Source organism: Miniopterus schreibersii (assembly GCF_964146895.1).
Source record: "Miniopterus schreibersii genome assembly, chromosome: 7".
NCBI classification, from domain to species: domain Eukaryota; kingdom Metazoa; phylum Chordata; class Mammalia; order Chiroptera; family Miniopteridae; genus Miniopterus; species Miniopterus schreibersii.
Window position 1 is genome coordinate 22,809,915 of NC_138108.1, and position 22,167 is coordinate 22,832,081.

The 22,167-nt window shown below is 36.4% G+C and overlaps 1 protein-coding gene across 4 annotated transcripts in view; it reads left to right on the forward strand.

Moving 5' to 3' along the window:
* The window catches only part of C2CD6 (C2 calcium dependent domain containing 6), a 60,771-nt gene that overhangs the window by 24,815 nt on the left and 13,789 nt on the right, over positions 1 to 22,167 (forward strand). For 3 of the 4 annotated variants that reach the window (XM_081142257.1, XM_081142256.1, XM_081142255.1), the window contains 4 exons: positions 1,391 to 1,434; positions 2,670 to 2,966; positions 12,149 to 12,206; positions 15,921 to 15,979. In XM_081142257.1, the coding sequence (XP_080998383.1) occupies positions 1,391 to 1,434; positions 2,670 to 2,966; positions 12,149 to 12,206; positions 15,921 to 15,979 (458 nt within the window). The remainder of the gene's footprint in view (positions 1 to 1,390; positions 1,435 to 2,669; positions 2,967 to 12,148; positions 12,207 to 15,920; positions 15,980 to 22,167) is intronic. The other variant, XM_081142258.1, reaches the window with a different exon arrangement.

Genomic DNA, 22,167 nt, shown 5'->3' on the forward strand with positions numbered 1-22,167 from the left:
TTAAATTAACATTAAATTTGCAAACGTGCCACAATTATCAGTAAGAGATTTAATTAATGGACAAACTCTACATGCAGTCTTTTAAAAAAAATCTCTGTAAAAAGATTCATTTAGAAAGTAAGTTAAAGTGGGTGTATAATACTGTAGCTTTAACATCTTAAATTCTGAAGGTGTGGACTAATGATTTATTGTTATAAGGCTTTTGCCACAGGTGACTTTTCTACTTCTCTCCCTCTACTTCCCTGGCTACATCAGGCTTCTTTATATTCCTTTGCTAACCCCAGAGGAACTACCAGCCTGGCAGAGCTGTACATTCACGGTTTACGTGTAGGGGAATCACATACCACTTTTGAAGCCTGGAAGTTAACCTCTTTCACTCACTGGTGGTCGCCATCTTTTCCTTTTTAAATTTATTAATTTTTTCACTTATCCAAAGAGTTTACTTCAAGTCCCATTGGGTCATCTAGTGACTTCTTTCCTTTTGGTAATCTTATGGTTTCCTATAGTCATAGCTAACATTTATTGATCATAGTGTTCCAGGCACTTTACTTGGGTTCTAGAAATCAATCCTCACAACAGTCAATTGAGAGCACTATTATTATTTATCCACATTTTTACAGATGAGAAAACAGGATCAACAGGATCAAACGAATCAGTGGTCACACAGCCATTAAATGATAAGGATTGAATTTGAGCCAAGTCTGTTTGACCCAGGAGTGCAAGCATTTAACCATATTGCTGCTCCCATCTTACATATACTTGTATCATACCTATAAGATATCATTAGCTTATTTTACATATGAGAATGCCACACGGTTCAGAAAAATGAGCTGACCACAGTCATGCAGCTAATAATGACCATATAATTTTTTTTTACTAGACTTACACATTCCTTTGTATCTCAACTCTTTATTACTTCTCTTTCCCTTTCAGGTTTTCCTTTTCTATTTGCTAAAGATGTATTCTTTGTATTTCTAGAAGAATTTTACAAGTGCTTTAATCTGCCTCCCTTGAATGGTCTTTTCTCTCATGGGTTTATTCTAATCTGTTTTTCCAATCCCAACCTTATCACTGACCATCTGGGGTTTATTTTATTTTTATTTGCTCTTGACTTTTAGCAAAATATACTGTATACTGGTTTTTATGTCTTAATCGATGGATCTGAAATCTCATCAGTTTATATATATTTTCATTTTATCTTCACACTTTACATTCTCCCTACCTTCCAAGAGATTCATCCTTCTGTTTTCACTAAATAGTGTTTATTTAAGTAGTTTCTTTGATTTAAATTGTTCTTTGTTCTTGGTGAGAAAAAGTATAATAATTTATTAGTGTACACACATATAAACAATATGTTTATTTTATATATAATAAAATATTCTGTTAACAGATACCTCTCTTATAAGTGACGAAGCTGAAACTATTCCATCTGAGGTAAGGGAACTTGGAAGACAACTTCTAATAGTCACTATTTTTTAAAGGGATGAAGTATTTATAAATGGAGAATTATTTATAGATGGAAAAAAACACTAAAGTTATTCAGGTTATCCTGGTTATTTTTGTTATGGCAATATCATTACAGTTACATGATTTATTTAAGTAAAATTATACTCTTAAAAGAGAAGTTTCAACATAAAATAGTAACGTTTAAAAATATATATGAAGATAGGGGACAAAAGGTGTTGATGAAGAGAAGGAGAACACAGGTAAAAGAGAAAGCATAAAGTTCTGCACAGTGGTCTAAGCCTATTTGCTCATCTGTTGAATGACAGATCATACTAAGTTATTTTTAAATCCCCTACCAAACTAAAAAAGATATAATTTTATTAAATATCTCTAGTTGGGGAATTATTCTTAAACACCTAGATCACATTCTTAAATTATTCTTAAACACCTAACCACATTCTTTACTTTTTCCCTATGGGATAATAATCTGTATTTTATAATAGAAATAAGTAAAAATATAGTTCATATGATATTATTTGCTTTTGATCTAATTTTACAGAAGGTACATTCCATAAAGTAGTGAATCCCTATGTAAACTAATAAAAAATAAAAGATTCTTCTATATTACTTGACAAATGGGATTTAATGATTTCCATCCTTGGGTCATTGGCTCCCAAATATCAGCTGAAGAGTTAGTATGTACTGTTTTCCCTAGTCCAGGGAGAGAGAGAAAAGACAAGAGAGAGAATTTTTCATACAGCTAAATTTATTTAGCTTAACAGTCTGTTCTTTATTATAAAATACCATTCTTTGTACTATTTTGCTATTAAAATTTCCTTTGTGGTAGAGCTGTGATTTTTTGACGTGCTGTTTGCTACTAAAATTCCCTCTATTTTATGATATATTGGTGATGGTATAACAGTAAAATGTTAGACTCCCTCAATCTTCTTTTTTGAGATGTTGCTGATTTATAACATCTGAACATGTGAGAACCCCTGATTTATAAAGTATGAGGACCATTCTGGATAATAGTCCATGGTCTCAGGCAAGTAGAGAATTGTTCCTCTTTTAATAAGGGCTGTAATAATTTACAAATATTGATGGTAACTTGTTATGATAAAGGATAAGGGTACAAATGATTTTAAGTCCAGTTCTGTTAGTTTTAAATATTTTCTAGTCAGTAATGATTAATTGGTAGCTTGTTTTATTGATATATTTTCTAGTTGATGAATAATGATGATGAGAAAAGCCTGACTGGACCGACTTTGAACCAGCCAGATGGAGATAGTTCAAGTGCTATTGCTCCTAAAAGTGTTGACTCAACTAAACACAGTGATATTCCACTGATCAATGTTCCTAAGAAGAAGAAGATAACCAGAGAGAATAAAATAACACCTTTAGAGGAACACCAACCAGAATCCACGACAGACCGAAGACAGAGTAATACACCCTTTCTACTGGAAGTGAAATTACCTGAAAAACATCCAAGCATTTTAAAAGGAGACTCAATTACATCAGAGGTAACATTGAAAAATATCCCTAATAATAAATCCAAGTAGAATACAGAGGAGGAACTTAGACTCATCTCCAACAGGAATTAAGTGGCAAAGTAACAGTCTAACCTCAGCTGGAAGGAAGAACACAAGCTTAGTTCCCCAGATCCAAAATCAAAAGGTAGCTTTCAAAGCCAAAATCCAAAGGAAGACCTTGAACTAAAGGTATCTCCCTCATTTTAGAAGTATAAGACTAAGAAAAACAAAATTGATTCATTTAAAATAACAAATTAAATACAAATAAATTGAAAATGCATTCAAATGTCTCCAAGTGGAAGTGTATCTAAGTATAGTAAACATTCCTACCCTATTTATACTCAAGTAAGGAGGAAAAAACCCTTAAAGGCAAAGCAAAGTGATCAGAGATACCAATAACGTAAGCTAGTCTCATGGGTTGGTGTAAAATTCAGCTAAAAGTGTAACAACAATAACAAAGTGTAAATTCAAAGGAAATTTAAAAGTCTGGGAAGTTATTTCAATGGAAACTTTTAATCAAACTGTCATATAATAAGAAATAGCATATGTTCTCCCTGTTATTAATAACTTTATAGTATAAAGTAAGAATTATCTGAACGTAAATTGAAATATACACTCGGGTAAAGTCTTTCTCAAAAGGACAGTTATTCTATTTAGATCTTTACATCTTATTTGAATTACTATTATAGGTAGCTCATAAAACAGTGTAAAAATATGTACTGGTCAGTGGGTAAACAATCTAAATTCTAAGTAAGGCTCTGCATCTAAATACTTCAACAAGCATGGGCACCTAAATCTCTAAGCCTATTTCCTCATCTGTTGAATGACAGGTCATACTAAGTTATTTTTAAACCCCCTACCAAACTCAAAAAGATATAATTTTATTAAATATCTCTAGTTGGGGAATTATTCTTAAATACCTAGATCAATAGCTCAACCAATATAACTTAAAAAGAATAACATTCTGGTTTTTACTGAATTTGGAAGTAATATGGTTAGTATAGAATATTTAGAAAATGGAAGTATAAAAACGAAAATAAAAGTAGTTATAATTCTACTGGAACATTTAACAATTTTGTTTCCTTTTAGTCTTTGCTATGCATATATACATATACCTTTTATTTATTTTTAAAAGCTTGACTCAAACTATATATAATTTTATACTTGTACTTTTTTATATTATACTTTTTGAAACTAGATATTATAAGCATGCTACCTGAATTTTCTTAAAATTTTGAAAGATGCAGAATATCATCAAATATAGATATTAATTATTTTAAACGTATTCTATATTATTGGACATTAGTTTGAAATTAATATCCTTTTATTTAACTACTTATTTGGATCTGTGATTGTCTCCTTGTCTATTCATAGAAATGGCATGTCGACAGATTGCTCTCCAGAAAGATTGTATCACTTTGCATTCTCACCAGTGGCATTTGAGTATTAATGGTCTTTTAAATAATGACAGATCATGTTTTTTGTCCATTTTTTTTCTGTTGAATATTTGGTGGTTATGTTTAAGTATTATCATGAGGTCTTTTTCTTATAAGGATATTAACCATGTGTATATTCATGGCACATATTCATTCCTATGTAGTTTGCCTTTTCATTTCTTTATTAAGTCTGACTTCCAAAATCTTTATTTTTAATTTGACAAGTGAGTTATTTATTGCTGCATAACAGATCACTCCTAATTTAGCAGCTTAAAATAACCATTTTATTATCTCTCAAGATTCTGTGGGCTGACTGCCCTTATCTGGCAAGTTGCTTTGCTCCATTTGATGTTGGCTCATTCTGTAGTTACCTGGTTACTGGATTGTGCCGGAACACTAATGATGGCTCCTTTACATGTCTTACACCTGCATGAGAATAACTCCAAGTTTGAGCTCACTTGGGATGTATGGATATCTGGTTTGATATCTTTCTCTCTCTTTCTCTGTGTAATTTTTTTAAATGTTTTTATTGACTTGAGAGAGAGAGATTGGGGGGGGTGAGAGAGAGAGAGAGAGAGAAAACCATCAGTGTGAGAGAGAAGCATCGATCGGTTGCCTCCCGCATGCACCCCGACCAGGGATCAAACCTGCAACCTGTGTATGTGCCATGACAGGGAATCGAACCGGCAACCTTTCGGTGCATGGAACAGTGCTCAACCAACTGGGCCGCACTGGCCAGGGCTCTCCGTGTAATCTTAACCTTAGGGGTTATCCTCTCCCTCTCTATCTGGCCTGTTCCTGTTGTGCCTCTATGTGGTCTTTCTAGCAAGGCGTCTGAACTTCTAATGGGGCTTCAAGACTAGCACTGGGTCACTTCTGCTGGATTCCGTTAGTTAAAGCAAGTCCCAGGCTCAGCCCTGATTCAGTAGGAGAGGGGACTCCATAAGGAGGTATTGTTCATTGGGGGTCATATTTGTAGATTAACCACCACAGATTAACTATCTCTAGCCCCAAGTAATTCATGTCCCTCCCACATATAAAATATACTTAGTCCACTCCCAAGATCCTTAGTCTCATGCTCTTACTGCATCAGGCCTGGGCCTGAGGTACAGAATTTCAACATCTAAAACAGGCCCAGGTGAATGAGACTTCTTGAGTATGGCTTCTCTCAATTTTAAGACCTGTGAATTGAAGATACCAGTTATCTGTCCCCTGCATACAAGAGTGAGTCAGGATCAGGAAAACTGAAATATTTTGAAGGTGGAGGAAAGGGAAAGGGAAGCATATAGTAAGCAGTCATTGGGCCATAGTAACTCTGAAGCTCCTGGCTCTGCCCTTGGGGCTTGGCTTTACCTTCTGAGTAATCCTTCCCACCCTCGTAAGAATGAACTTATATTTGTAATCAAGTTGCTTTGCAGTTCACGTCTTGTCTGTAGAAAGATGAGAGTTCAAGCCCTTCACTAAACTATGAATTCCATTTATAAAATTGTAACCCTTGAATAATGACTGATGGACAGATGGGAGATATGCCATGATCTCCCAAACTTTTTGTCTTTGCTAACTCTGTACTTTGAATTAACCCAAGTCACGCATGTGAATTGAACTGTCTTTTTTAATTCAACATTTTTTCACCTGGAAGTTTTTCTAATCTGTATGTTTTCTTTTCATAGATATAATGATGTTTTTAAACTGAGACTATAAAATAAAGATAAAAATAGTTTTCATGATATTTGGAGGAAGGGGGACTTTTCCAATTGATCAAAATAGACCTTCCTTTGAAATAGATCATTTAAAATTTTCTAGTCATTTTTATCTTTGCTCATACTTTTCTTTGGAAGGTTTTTTGTTCATTGGTATTTGAGATGGACTTTATCAGAGATTGTTCATTTAAAGCTTTTGGTACCAGACAAAAGGAAAGGAAGCATTTTATATTTCCAATAATTTTAACATTGCTGCATTAAGCTTTCCTTTACCTGTGAGGAATAGGAAAAATACCACTTGAAGCAGTAAATACCAGTGAACATCACTGAATTTTCAGAGTATTTCCATATTATTAGGCCAGCATTCCTTTACTTAGGTGGGCACCCTAGACTGATTGCTGGTGCAGTGAGCTTGAAGAAATGTGTGTCTCCATTGAGGGGTAGCAGATTCTGTTTACTTTCTTCCAAGTCAGGCTTTTACTTGAATATTGTAAGTTACAGGTTGACTGGTTAGCCCTTCAATCTGTTTTCATCTTTACTAACCATTTTTAGACCGCGGGCAGTACTTACGTTTATTATTTTCCATCCCGTCCCCACCCCTTTCTTTCCTCCACCTTTCTTTGTCTTGTTTTTTTGCCCCAAGATGGTGATCCCAGTGAACTGCCTCACCAGACTCTCTTTCTAGTTGATTTTTAATTGTGTGCAGCAAATGGCAGGCACTGGCAGGAGGGTAAGAGGGGAAAGAAAGGTTGAGGTTTTCTGCCCTAGTGTCTTCCTGCTTTGGTGCTCTGATTCCGGCAAAGGATTTTCCTTCACATGTACAGCTACTGCTGGGTGCCCCCACCTCCATGACTTCAGCTAACACTGGGCTCTGGCTGGAGTGGTAACATCTTCTCACTGTTGCCCTCAACATCCCTTATTGGTTTCTTATCTGCACACACACCTTTTATTTATTTTAAAGTCTCTTTAAAGGAATTCTAATTCCTGCCCTAACTCTAACTAGTAATCTTCTCAGTTTCCTAGTGTGCATACAGATTTTTCTCTATTTTTATATATATCTCTGCTCATTTCACAGAAGCTTTGTAAAAACTCAAATTATCATCTTGACCTTAATGTTCATAATGATTTTTTTAAAGTACGTAATTGAAAATGATGCAAGCTTATTATGAAACGTCAAGCAGCACCCCCAAAAATACAAGAAAGAAAGCTTATATTTCCACCACCTAGAAATTATTGGTGTTAATAGTTAATATGTGGTGAACATCATTACATAAATCTTTCCATATTGTGGAGACAGCTCTCTGACTCACTTCTCTGCATGTCTTGTGAGAGGCGCAGGATTCCTTTCCACTGCATGTGCAGTTGTTATCCGCCCTCTTCCTATCACCTTGTGGGAACTAGGACTTGAGGAACTGATACAGTTACTGCGATTGCTCTAAGTAATAATCTGTCCTTTCTCTCTGACTCAGGAGACTCATGTCTTCTACCAGCATGCACAAAATTGTGGCAGGCTAACTTGTTAGCTTACAAGTAGGATAAGTTTTTGACAACTTTGGTGACAAGATGGGATAATTTCAGGCATGGCTTTCTGAAAGATGCAGGACAAGGACTCTGGTCTGATCATTTGGATTTAGTGGAAGCCCATGGGAATTGGTAGTCAACATGCTCACCAAATTGTATGATCAGTCAGCCAGTAAACAGTCCTCCACTCCGTTGCCTGTTAATGAGGGGGAATTGGAGAGGTTGTTGCAAGCCAAGTGTGGGGAAGTAGGTTCAAAACCACCTGCCTGAACAGTGCTCTGGTTGTTGCTGATTATCCTCCAGGTGGAGAGACTTCCTTGCCAATCTGATGATCTACCTCAGTCTATTCCTATTTAACAATTAGTACTAAGATCTGCCCTGGGTGAGAAGATTCTGCTCTCTGACAATAATTACAGAAATGCATACCAACACTGAAGATGACAGAATAGGAATTCATGACTCCTATGGACAGAAACCAAGTGAATCATTAGAATTTAGGCAGGTTTGCTTGGGAGAGGAGAGTACAGACTGTGTAATACCTATAAAGGAAGGGTGGCAACAGCTGGGCCAACTTGTGGCCAACTACTCCTGCAGTATATAGTAACAATCTTACAACCGTTTTAAAATAACAATAGAATATCTCAAGAGTTTTTTTTATAGTGGGTTTTGGCTGCTATAAAGTAGTTTTGGCCCTTCTGAGAAGATTTCCCTGAACAGATGAACTCTTGTGGGAAACCACACACAGGCATTGACTTGTATGCCTGCTCTTATTGCCCTGAATTGGGTACATAATGCTGATGAAGGTGATACTCTAGGAAATGAGAAACTGAACCAAAGAAATACAGATAAATTATCACAGTTAGCTTTCCCTGGGTAACTCCTCTAGCCTCCATGTCGAAAACAGGTAAGAATTTATGAGATGTCATCATGGTAAGGGACAGCAGATGCCCTGGATTGAAGTAGGCTTCACAAAATAGCTCACTACTGTGCAAACCAATTTCAAGCCATTCGAGAACACACAAACTTCATGGCCCTAGTCAGAAAGCAGTGTGTTTATGGCTGCTGAGTCAAGGCATTCCCAAAGATGAAGTAGATGGTGTCAGCTATGAAGACCTTGCTGCCTGGTACAGAGTGTTGGGAAGACCAACAACAATAAATTTTGTTGGATTGAGTAATGAATTGCTGCTATACCACTCAAAACTGAAAGTAAATGTGAAGCCCTGTTAAGTGGCATGGAGTTGCTTTCTCCTCCTGCACCCCATGGCACCTCCATTCCCCCTTATCTTAATCTCAGCTGCTTAAAGAGAAATATGTTTGGAGATGGAGCTTAGGTCTCCTTGTCCCTAAAGGAGATAGAAGGCTCTATACAGCCATTCAAGTTTGCTGGAGAATTTCAGAGAGGGTAGGGACCCAATCTCTCATGGCTCTGTTGGATATGGGTGTCCAAATCTCTATCTTATGTGGACCTGTGGAAAGCACAATCACTTAGATTCAGTTTATGGGGTTTGACTAGGTTCACAATGGGGAAGGGAACTAATGTAACCTTCTGGATGGGGCTCTGTGTGTGAATTGAATGAACTGTTGTTTCTATATCTGAATGTGTAGTAGAAATGATTGTGTTACATACTTGTTCATCTTCCTTCCATAAGTGCCAGAGGAATTGGAAGAGCCACATGTAGAGAAATACTGGTGGGAAACTTAAGTCACTACCCAACTTGTCCCCCTGTGCTCTCCCAGGTGGCCAAACACAAACACTGTAATCCTAGGAGAACAAAGGGCAATCACAGCCTTCACTAAGGATTTAAAGGCTACAGGGAAAGTAAGAGATGCATTATGTCAGTACAACAACCCAGTGAAATTTGCTAAAGGAGTTGGATACTTACAGTGGATTATCACCAACAGAATCCAGTTGTTGCTTCCATATCCCAGCTGTTCCAAATATTGTGACTATAAGTGAATCTGTTATATAGACTAATGGCACTTGGTATGCTCTCTTGGACATTGCCAACACCACCTGTGCTATACCACTGATACCTGAGGATCAAGATCAGTTTCCTTATGTTTTTAGTATTCCTCTAGGTGTACCTACTTGTACCTGCCATTTGTCACCAGTGAGTGGGTCAGCATTTAGCATGATGTCCCTCTGACGTCCACAGCTTTCACTACGTAGATCACTTCCTACTGGTCAGCAAGTCAAAAGCCTTAGTCTCAACAGCCTTGAATGTGGTATTACAGCTCCACCAGCAGAAGTGGCTAGTAAACCATGACAAAATGCATGGGCCTACTTACCAGATAAAGTTCATTCGGATTATCTGAGCAGAATCATAATATTCAGTCATTCAGGCAGTAAAAAACTTTTGTCTCTTTGCCCAACCCTCTTCCACCAACTCCATAAGGATGCCCAGCACCTTGTTGGACTCTGAGTCTGGGAGACAGTATTGGCTGATCTACAAATCAGTATCTTTTTAGTGGAGCCCAAGCCAACAAGCTGAGTTAGAAGCTGTTCAGCAAGCTGTGATACACTATCTTTGGGGTCCAACAATCCTAATAATTCTCTTGAGCTATAGATTCCTGTGCTGATTTGAGCCCCTGCCTAAAAACTCTTCTGGGGTTTTGAACTTGTTCTCCTCAAACACAGCTATCAAGTGTCCCCCTTTTGGAAAGCAGTTATTACCTTGAGTACCTAGTACCAAGAGCTACTGAACTCAGTGAACACCTTACCTGTAGAGGCCTTGTGACTCTTAGGCTTTTTGTTCCAATTTTGGGATGGGTCAAGTTGGGCTCAGCAACTAACAAGGTGGAAAGGGCCCAATAAGCTTTTCAAATGGAAACAGAATATTCAAGAACACAGCCTGGCTCCAACATATCTCAGCTTTACAATGTGGCAGTTACCCCTTTACAGAAATCATATTCCTCCCTCTGCCTCCTGAAGATCAGTGGCTCCACTGTCTGCTGACTTACCTGGTTTCTGATGAAAAATAGCTGTTAACCTTATTGAAGAGCTTTTGTACATAATGAGTCACTTCTCGCTGCTTTCAAATTCTCTGGTTTTTGGCATTTTGATTACAGTATGTCTTTGTGTACATCTCTTTGAGTTTATCCTCCTTGGAGTTTATCAAGCTTTTTGGATGTGTAGATTCATGCCTGTCATTAAATTTGGGAAGGTTATGGCCATTATTTCTTCAAATATTCTTTCCCACCCTTTCACTCTCTTCTCCTGTGACTCCCATAATGTATATGTTGGTATTCCTCATGGTTGTCCCCAGGGTCCTGGAGACACTGTTCATCTTTCTTGAATCTTTTGTTTCTGCTGCTCAAACTGGATAATTTTGATCTCTTATCTTTTATTCACTGATTCCGCCTTCTATCTGCTTCTATGTGCTCTTAAACTCCTTGAGTAATTTTTTCATTCCAGTTACGATATTTCCTGATTCAGAATTTCTACTTGGTTCCTTTTAATAATTTCTATCTCTTTATTTAAAATTTGTTTATACATAGTTTTGTTGTTGTTGTTTAGTTCTTTGTCTTTGATTCTTTTTAGTTCTTTGAGCATATTTAAGAAATAAAATTTAAAAATTGTTTTAAAATAAATTTTAAAAATTGTTTTAAAATTTTTGTCTGGTAAGTCCAATGCCTGGACTTCCTCAGGGTATTTCTATCTTTTTCTTATTTTCTGTGAATGGGTCATATTTTCTGTTTTTTGTATGCATTATATTTTTATGGAAATTGGGCATTTTAAATATTATAATGTAACTCTAGAACTTAGATTATTCTTCTCCATATTATGAAATATTTTTGTTGATTTTTGAGGGCTGCAGTCATCTATTTCTTTTGTGACTTACCCTAACTATTTTTTCAAAGACTATATTCCTTGTCAATCTGTTCAGTCACTGAAGTCTGTGTTCCATTATGTCAGTAGCCAGGTAACGCCCAGTGGATTTCTTAAAATACCAAAATTTACCTATCCTTTTAAAATTAACCAGCCCTCTGGTTTCTGTAAGTTTTATACTAGATTCTGGGGTTTAAAATTATTGATCTGTCAGTCTTTGACAATTTCTATTTCTTTCAGTTAGAGGGACCAATTCCTTGAGCACCCTACTCTACCATTTTGTATAATGCCACTTCTCCCTTCTCTTTTGATGTATGCTTTCTTTGATATTAATCTTACTTTATTTTTTCTTTTAATTCATTAGTTTTTTCCCCCTGAGGCTTAGACAGAACAAGAAGGGGTCAGTGATATACAAAGTAATATCATGTGGTTTGTGTTTTTTTAATCCTTCCCATTTCCTACCTCAACAACCTACTAATACAATGTTTCAGCCATGAAAATTATCTTATCACCTCCAGTTGCACTGGTTAAATTATAAATGAATTCTTTTCTTTAAGATAAAGCCAAATGATAACATTGGATCTCATTTTATTATTATTTATAACCATCAATAATACTAAGTTTAAAATTTATATTGATATTTAATTATTGTTTCTATTAACTTTTTCTGGCCTGTTTTTATTTCAGAGTTCACATTATTCCCTTACTTCACCAAATGAATATGTAAAGTTCCCTAATTTTTCAGGTAAGTTATTATTTGTATATATATTCTTATAATTTTCAAATATTCAGTGAAATTGAAAACATGAACTCATATAAAACAATGATTATCAATACTTTCTTTTGAAATGTAAATCACATTATTTTATGATAACTGGCATGAAAAAGCTGTAGAATTACAATATTAGTGGGAAATCAAGCAGAGCAAAATGCAAGTGGCCTTAAAATCCTAGATAATGTTTATTTTTTATGTCTTATAATATTAGTAAACCAGTTATTATGTTTATCTGTGTTTACAAACATTTTAGCTATCCTGTAGATCTGTTAGTGAAGAGGTTTTTCTAATTCAAAGAGTTGTTCAGTGATATTATTATGAAAACATATTCAACATGTCAGTAAACCCAAAGGTGATAATCGAAATACTTAACTAGTACAGCATGAGTATGGAACAGCCAAATCAGACGATACTGTTGGATCAGCGTTTTGGAGGTTTCTTGCTGTGCCGTATTGGGGCTGCAGGAAATTAGAGAGTCCTAAGAGAATCAAAGTAGCCAGGGCAATGAATGAACATTTTTAGGCAGCAACTTTTTACAAATTAGTACAGAAATATTTTAATATGTAACAGTTGGAACAGTCATAATTGTGTCGTGACTGAATATCCATCCAGAGGTGCCTGCAGTATTATAAAAAGAAGGTAACTAGAACATTTGACGGAAGATGAGCACGCAAACACGTTTCTTTGTAACATGCAAGCACTTTTCGGTTGTAGAGAGAATTCTCCAATTAAGGACTTATGGGGAAAGATAGCAAATAAAGTGTGATTGAGAAGTATATTTTTATTTTATTACTTTTAAAATGTTATGTTTCAATTACAGTCGACATTCAGTATTATATTAGTTTCAAGTGTATAGCATAGTAGTTAGACAATCATATATAAAAAAAAGTGATTCCCCTGATAATTCAAGTACCTGCCTGGTACCATACATACAGTTATTACAGTGTTATTGACTATATTCCCTATGCTGAACTTTACATTCCCATGATAATTTTGTAACTGCCAATTTGTAAAGAAGTATATTTTTAGAACAAAGTATCCAGAAGGGAAATTTGGCTTATCTTGAATAGCTGAATGTGATGAAATAAAAATGATTAGAAATTAATGCTTTAGCCATATATGTTTTTGTATTTTTACATATATACATGTATTTATACATCTGTTCTATACAATGATAACAGTTCTAAGAACGTATTGAGGTGCAGGAAGCTATTTTGTAACATAGGATTGTCAGTTTCAGAAACTAATACTTTAAACATCAGGAAAAATTGAAAGTACACCCAAGTTGTTGTTTATTCTAGAAGAAAAAGTGACCATTGGGAATAACATTCAGTAGTAATAAGATATCTTGGGAGATTGGGATACTTAGGTAACCATAATATGATTTCTATAAAACTTTTATTCTAATATCCTTTGGATTCTTCTAATCATAGGACAGCGATTTTCAACCAGTGTGCTATGGCACACCGGTGTGCCACAAGAACTTTTAAAACACATAATACCTGACTATTTAGTCAGGGGCACTGACCTCTTTTCCCTTAGGCTGTCAAGTAAAAAAAATGACATCAACACAACAATAGCCGTCCAGTGTGATTGAATCAAAATTATACCTATTTTTTTGTCAGATCGGCAAAAAATGTAATGTATTTTTTGGTGTGCCACAGAATTTTAGTATTTAGTTCATGTGCCATGAGATGAAAAGGTTGAAAAAGTTGCTTCCATAGAAGAACTTTGGGAGCAAATCTAATAGAACAGCCAGCAAGCTCCTTATTCTATTATTTCCAACTATTCTTGAAAATGCAAAACATTCTACCAAGTAACAGAAAATATTAATGCAGGGTTAAACTGGACCTCACCCCTGCCTTGCCACTAACTAGCTCTGTGACCTTCAGCTATCATTTGTCTTACAAAAGCCTCAATTTCTCCATTTTAAAAGTGAAAGAAGGTAACTAAATACTAAAAATAAGTATTTGAGTACTTCCCATGGCTGCCTTATATTGCCTTATTTAATCATCATAACTTTGTAAACACTTTACATAGATTATTTAGTATTTTTACAACCCTGTGAGGTTGACACTACTATCCTAGCTTTGCAGATGATGCAACTGAGGTATGGAAAGGCTGAGTAATTTGAAAAGATGTAAAAAGCCTGTGAAACAAGCCAGTAGCCCAGTCTCCTCTGAAGAGTGAAGAGCCTTTGCTTGTGAGCAGTGTCAAATCCAGTACAGAGCTGGGAAGAATGACTATGGGATATCTTTTTTTACAAGCAAAGACTTAGGGTGGGAAACGGGGCTTGTTATCTTATTGCTCACTCCTGTCTTGCTCTTGGGCAGGCCATAACCTTTACTGGATTTTTTTCTCATTTTTTAAAATGAGAGAGATGGTTTTAAGACTATGGGATCTCCTGTATATCTAAAAATCTATGTTCCGGAACACAAGCTATTTAAGATTGCTAATATATATTTTAAATGGTTTTGTTGTACTTTGCGTTACACTTTTCAGTTTTCTCATGCAGACCAGTCTTAATATGATTAACCCAGTACTTCTACAGATACATTATATAAAATGCAGACATTGAAGGCTTTATTTAGTGGGGCTCATATAGCGCTCCTGCTGAATGCCTTGTGTTATTACCTGTGAGCGCATTAGAGGCATGTGCCTACCTCGGTTACTTTGAGCTACTTTCATAGATACTCCCTGACTCCTGATACTTACGCACATATATTTTATCCTAGCATCATGATTCATTGAAGGCCAGGGCCATTCCACTCCATGCTTTATGAATGCTTTTAGTTTACCACCATAAGAATTCTCTCTCAAGTCACGAATTGAATTGTTAAGGAAATGGCAAAATTATTCATGAAAGCCATCCAGAATGTAGATTACTGTCCACACAGTCTTACAGAGTTGGATATATAGCAGATGTATGGTGGAAGATTACCCAAGGGGCTGCTAGAGGATAGGCTAAAATGAGGCTCCAATCAGGATGAGTGAAAGCAATCTTTTAAACATCCAGCCAAGCACAGCTTGGAGTAATGTTTCATTTTTAACAGCCACAGAAACATTCAGGACCGCCTAGAGCACATGAGTAGTAGTTGGGTATTTTGTTGTTGTGGCTGCTGCTGTTTTAGTTTTTAATTTTTGAACTGGCATTAAGAGCCAGAAAAGTAGAAGTCCTCAATACAAACATTGACTGTAATCTGACTAAAAGACTAATCTTTCATGTACATAAATTACAGAGCATGATGGCATTTAATTTTAATCACTTGTGTGCATTTTAATAATACTATTGAAAATAACAGTTGGAGTTTTTAATGACAGACCCAGGGTCAGAGATTCAAGGGAGCAGTAATGATAGCAACAATAACGTTTGCATTCATTGTGTGCTTATTATGTTCCACACACAGTGTTACATACTTCAGCCCTTCAAATCACACAAACCTATGGAGGGGGATTTTCATCGTTTGACAAATGAGGAAACTGAGAGAGTCCAGATAACTTGTCTAAAGTTAGATGGGTCATTAGTTACAGAGGCTATTTGAGAAAAAGCAGTCTGGCTCCAGAGTGTGCGCTCCTAATAGCTATGCTACACAATCATTAGTTAGAGACGTGTGTGTAGAACATGCTTGTCAAGTGGGACAAGTGCCAACTTATTTATATAATTTTTTTAAAAAATTTTTTCAGATGAGATAATGCAAGATAAGACCTATGGATGGCTAAACACAAATAAAAAAGGAAAATCAGTAAGTAGATGATATAGACTTTAAAAACCATTGTTAACATTTTACATTGTTTTGAATAAATATTTTGATTATTATAAAGCAATATAAATATAACATTAACTTTAGCAGACTACACTGTTGAATTCTTTACTTCTGCCTCCCCCAAAATAGCTGTTGCTTAATAAGCAACTCACAATATTTCCAGGAAAGCGTAGGTTATCTTTGCCCATCTATTGTGATGTGAACAGTTTTGAAGAAGCCATTCTCCTCATCCCAACTGCCCATTAATACTTGAAGTGAATGATATTGGATTCCTTTCTTTGAAAAAATTTAGTTGTTCAAGATTCAACTGTCTGCATGCCGGGCTACCAGCAGGAAGCATTTGGGAACCGGAGCAGGGCCGTGTGGCTCGGGGTGGGTGGGGCGGGAAGGAAGCACTGAGCTGAGCAGAGAAGGGGAACTTGTTCTGCTTCCCACTTCGCACTCAGTGACCAGAGCCCGCTCACACAGGCAGACGATTGTAGACCCTAACAGAAGCATCAGTGCTTTTCCTCGCAATTTTTAATGACTTAACTGCCTCCTCAGTTCTGGACATTGGAACCCCAGGCCAATACTTTTTTGTAGAGGGTAGAATTTGATACAAGAATGTCTTGGACTCCAAGCAAAGGGGTTAGTCACTTTAAGGACAGCAATCTCAAATTTTCAAGACATTACTGATTCTAATGTTCAATCCAGTTGTCCCAGTATTCAAAGTACTCAAAGTATTTCTTCCTGACTGATTCAAGCACCTAAAAATAGCATAAAAATCCCATAAGATTACTGGCCTAAACTTTTATTTAAGGGGGAAAAAAAAAAAAGCATATCTTTAAGGCATCATGTTACAGCGGGAGTACAAGATTTTTTTTTATTTTTTATTCCTCACCCGAGGATATTTTTTCCATTGCTTTTCAGAGAGAGTGGAAGGGAGGGAGAGAGAAACATCGATGTGAGAGAGATGCATCGATTGGGTTGCCTCCCGCATGTGCCCTGACCTACCAAGGGCCAGGGATCAAGCCTGCAACTGAGGTGCATGCCCTTGACTGGAATCAAACCCAGGACCCTTCAGCCCACAGGCCAACGCTCTAACCAGGAGTATAAAGTTTTAAGTGAGAAGACTTGGATCCTGGCACCATTCTCTTCCTTATTCACTGAAAGTTAAATGGGGATTAATTCATGAGACATTTTTTTGAATACCTGTGATATAGCAGGCCCCATCCTAGTTAACAGTTAATGATACACTATAGATGGGCACACATTAGGCTTTTTATGTGCATTATTTTTTAACCCTCACAACAAGATAGACATTGTTATTGCTTAAATTTTGCAGATGAGTAAACTGAGGCTCAGTGAGGTTAGATAAGCTGTACGGTGTCACACAGTAAGGGAGCTGGGATTTGATCAACCACCTCCTGCCACCCAGCCTCGAGTAACTAAAAATACACCAGTGAATGCAGCCAACAGAAAAGTAAACCAGGTATCACAATACAGCCGCACTGGCAGAGTGCACAGGGTGCCTTGGGAGCGTCCTGTTAAGGACACAGAGACCTGGGGCAGCAGAGGGAGTGAGATATGGGTAATGAAAGGCCTTCTTAATCAAAGGGAGTCACTCAGTGAGATAATATATGAATATATTTTCTAGCGCCTTGCACATACACCTTGTATTGTGTTGGCTGAATTGAACTGAACCCTCGTAGCAGTGGCATTCCCAGGACCATTCAAACAATTCCTATTGTGGTAAGATCAACAGACTAGAGAAATGGAGATTTTATGTTTACTCCAGCTCAAAATACTTTCACAGAGATAAATTTAATTAGAAATATGCAGCCCTAAGGGTCTCCCAGGGACTTACTCAGAGACTCCTAGGCAAAGTACAAATTATCTCCTAAGCGCCAGTGTACTAAGGTGTTTCATCATAGTTGTCCATCTTCTCTACCAGAATGCAAGCACCTTGAGAGCTGGGAGTTTTGTGTCTTATTTTCCCAGCAACTGGAACAGTGCCTGGAACCTAAGTACTCAACAAGTACTTTTTGAATGAGTACCTACTATGTGCCAGCCACTGTGGATACAAAGATGAAAAGAATATAGCTCTTGGCTTCAAAGACCTTATAGCCTGATAGAGGAAAAGACTTATTTGGAGGAAACCATTACATTACAGCAACATAATTGTTCTAAAGGAGATAAATATACAAAGTACAGTCAGCATAGGCAAAGATGCTGGCTTGGGAGTGGGCTTGACTCCATATTAACTATGGCACCTTGGGTGATTTGGCACCAGAGCAACATACCATCCTTTATAATGGATTATGTGACCACAGCCTTCATAAACTTGGGGCAAGATATTTATGTCAATCATCTTTCTATTTCTGGCACCTGGCACAATGGTGTAAAATAGTGAGTGACCTGACGTTGTATTTGGTCTCTTTGCCATGTGGGTTTTGTCTTATTGCTGTTACCACTAACAGTTTCTGTCTGACAAGTGACCTTTGATTTCTCCCTGAAGGTATTGGTAGTGTTAGGTAAATGCTCACAAGTATACTCTAAATATATTTTCCTCCTCCCAGATATATTACATTCCTCACTCCCTCTAAGATCACCTGCCCCCAAGGCCATAGGACACCTGTGGATGTGGGGAACTGTATTCCATGACTCCCCAAGGACCTAGATTCTGGGCATCAAGGCCTGGGTAGGGAGGAGGGTATTCAACTCAGCTAAAACGCTTCAAATAATGAGTATATTTCTTTGTTAGAAACACACAAACACACACAATATTTATATAAGTGGTATACAAAAAATTCACCACTTTAAAATATGCGCAGAAGAAGAAAAGATAAATGAGAGATAAAGGAAAAAGAGATATTTATCATGGCATTAGGGAAAGGCACAGGGGCTACCAAAAGAGGAGCAAGGACAGCCCTCATATATACCAATAGAACAGGAAGCAAGATAAGATCTCCCTCTAATTCCTAAGGTAAAGACACCCTGATTTATCCTACAAATCGTTAATCTGATATTACTACTGTTTAAAGTAAACATTATTCCTATAAGAGTATTGAGCAATTAAACAGCAGTGCTAAAGAAACCTACAAATCCTCAGAAATTTTATATTAAAATGAGAACAGTTCTGCCCACATGAAATAGCCCTATTTTTCCCTAAAAGAGAAAAAAATGTACATGCTAAAAAAATGTACACCTAAAAGAAATGTATATACAACACAACAGACAAGCATAGGAAGTCTCTGAAACAGGGAAAGAGAAAGGTAGGCTGCCTGGGGATCTTGGGACTTGAGGAGGACATAGTGGTGAGTTCTCTAAGTTTCCTTATTGGCTCCCATATGTTCTGAAAAGGATGCTGCAGAAGCCTACAACCAGAAGTTTCCATAAACACAGATTAAAAAGCTCAAGGAAAGCCTGTTCCCTGTAGCCAAGGGACCCAGAAGGTGGGCTAACAGCAGAAATTTGTTTTGGCAGTATGCACCCTACTCCAGCCAAAAACCAATGGATAAAACCACTCTCCTCCTCTCCCCGTACGTGGTATCAGTGGGTATAAGCAGGAAGTTGATCTTCTATCAAACCCCCACTGCCACCCCTGGGGAGCAGGTGATACACTTTGATTTTCCCATTAGGTGGTGATAGGACCAAGCAGGCAGCCTGTCTTCCATCTCCACCCAGCAGAACAAGGCGATGCCCTGATTCTCCTGCTCGGATAGCGTTGGTGGGGCTCAGCTGGGAGCTGATCTTTCACCCTCTCCTGAAGAAAGCGCTGATTCTCCCACCACTGTAGTATCAGTGAGCTGCATAGTCAGCTGAGTCCCTCTCTGAACTTAGTAATAAAATTTAATGAGGCTGTGCATGTCTACTTATTTTACTCAGCAACCTAGCAGGGAGTCTCTGGGTGAGAGAACTCCTAACAGGCAGCAGAGACTTGGGGTCTTTATACCCTCAGAGTTTATCTTATCTCTAAATAGCATGTGCTGGGCACAGTTTCATGGGGTATGTAAAGCAGACTGGCTCTAAATACCTAAAAATCTGCTTATTTTGGTTAAGCCTAAAACAACTGGATGTGTATGAAATTTAGTTTTGGATCTGACAGGTTTTTGGGCTAATGGGTCTTAGCCTGCTGTAAACAACCTGGGGGTGGGCGCAGCAATATACAGGTGCCATCTTTGTCTCATTTACATAACACGGAATCAAACTAGAAATCAATAACAGAAAGACAACAGGAAAATCCCCAAGCACTTGGAAGTTAAACAACATATTTCTAAATAATCCTAGATCAAAGAGGAAGTCTCAAATAGAATAAAAAATACATAGAACTGAATAAAAATAAAAATACAACATATCAAAATTGATAAGACACAGTTAAAACAGCACTGAGAGGAAGTACAGCACTAAATGTGTGCATTGGGAGAGGATCATTTTCAAATCGATCACCTACACTCTCACCTCAAGAGCTTGGAAAATGAAGAGCAAGATAAACCCAGACCAAGAAGAAAAGAAATAAAAAAGAACATTTTACAAAGTATATGATTGTCTAACCACTATGTTGTACATCTGAAACTAATACAAAATAATATTGAATGTAAACGGTAATTGAAAAGTGAAATTTAAAAAAGAAAGAAAAAATAAATAGACATCAATGAAATTGAAAACTAGAAAAATATAGAGAAAATCAATGAAACAAAGAAAGCTGGTTTTCTCAAAATAATTAATAAAATTTATAGTCCTCTAACAAGACTGACAAAGGTAAAAAGAGAGAAGATACAAAGCACCAACATCTGAAATGAAAATATTAGCACATCAATACAGCAATATATAAAAAGAATTATATCCCATGATAGATGGTGTTTATTCCAGATATGCAAGGCTGGCTCAACATTTGAAGATCAATCCATGTAATCCACCCTATCAACAGACTAAAGGAAAAAAATCGTATGATCAAATCAATTGACAAAAAATGTTTTTCATAAAATTCAACACCTAACCATAATATAAAAACATTCAATAAATCTAGTATTAGAAGGTAACTTTCTCATCTTGATAAAGAGCACCTGTAAAAACCTCTAGCTTATAAGTGAAATAAGTCAAAGACAAATACCATATGATTTCACTTATATGTAGAATATAAAAACAAAATAAATGAACAAACAAAACAAACAGACTCATAAATGCTGAGAACAAACTGATGGTTGCCAGATGGGAAGGGGTTTGGAAGGCTGGGTGGAAAAGGTGAAGGCATTGAGAAGTACAGATTGGTAGTTACAATATAGTCATGGGGATATAAGTACAGCATAGGGAATATAGTTAATAATATTGTAATAACTGTGTATGGTGCCAGGTGAGTACTTGAAATATCAGGGGGATTACTTCATAAATTATATAATTGTCTAACCACTATGCTGTACACTTGAAACTAATTTAAATAATATTGAATGTCAACTGTAATTGAAAAATTAAATTAAAAAAATATAGATCTGCATTATTAAAAAAACACCCTCCAGCTTACATTATATTTAATGGTGAAAGACTAAATGCTTTCCTTTCAATATCAGGAACAAGGCAATGATGTATGCCTTACTATTTTTTAATATAGTACAGGAAGTTTTAACCATTGTAATAGATAAATAAAAGACACACAGATTGGAAAGGAAGAAATACAACTGTCTCTATTTTCAGATGAATTGGTTTTTACCTAGAGAATATCAAGGAGTCCACAAAAACAAACAAAAAAACAAAAACAAAAAACTAGAACTAATAAGTGAGTCCAGCAAGGTTGAAGGATCAAACAGCAAAAATCAATATTTCCATATACTAACAACACACAGAAACAAAAATTTAAAACAGAATAATATTTATAATAATGTCAAAGAAATTAAATACTTATACACCTAACAAGACATGTACAGGATAAAAATTACAAAATGCTGATGGAAGAAATCAAAGACCTAAAAAATGAGACATACCATGTTCATAGATTGGAAGACTCAATATAGTTAAAGATGTCAGTTGCCCCTAGATTGACCTATAGATTTAATGCAATTTTATTTAAACTCCAGGTTTTTGTAAGTATGGACAAGATCATTCTAAAATCTATGTAGAAAGGCACAGCCCTAGAATACCTAAAATAATCTTTAAAAAGAAGAAAATGGGAGGAATCACTTTATCTGACATTA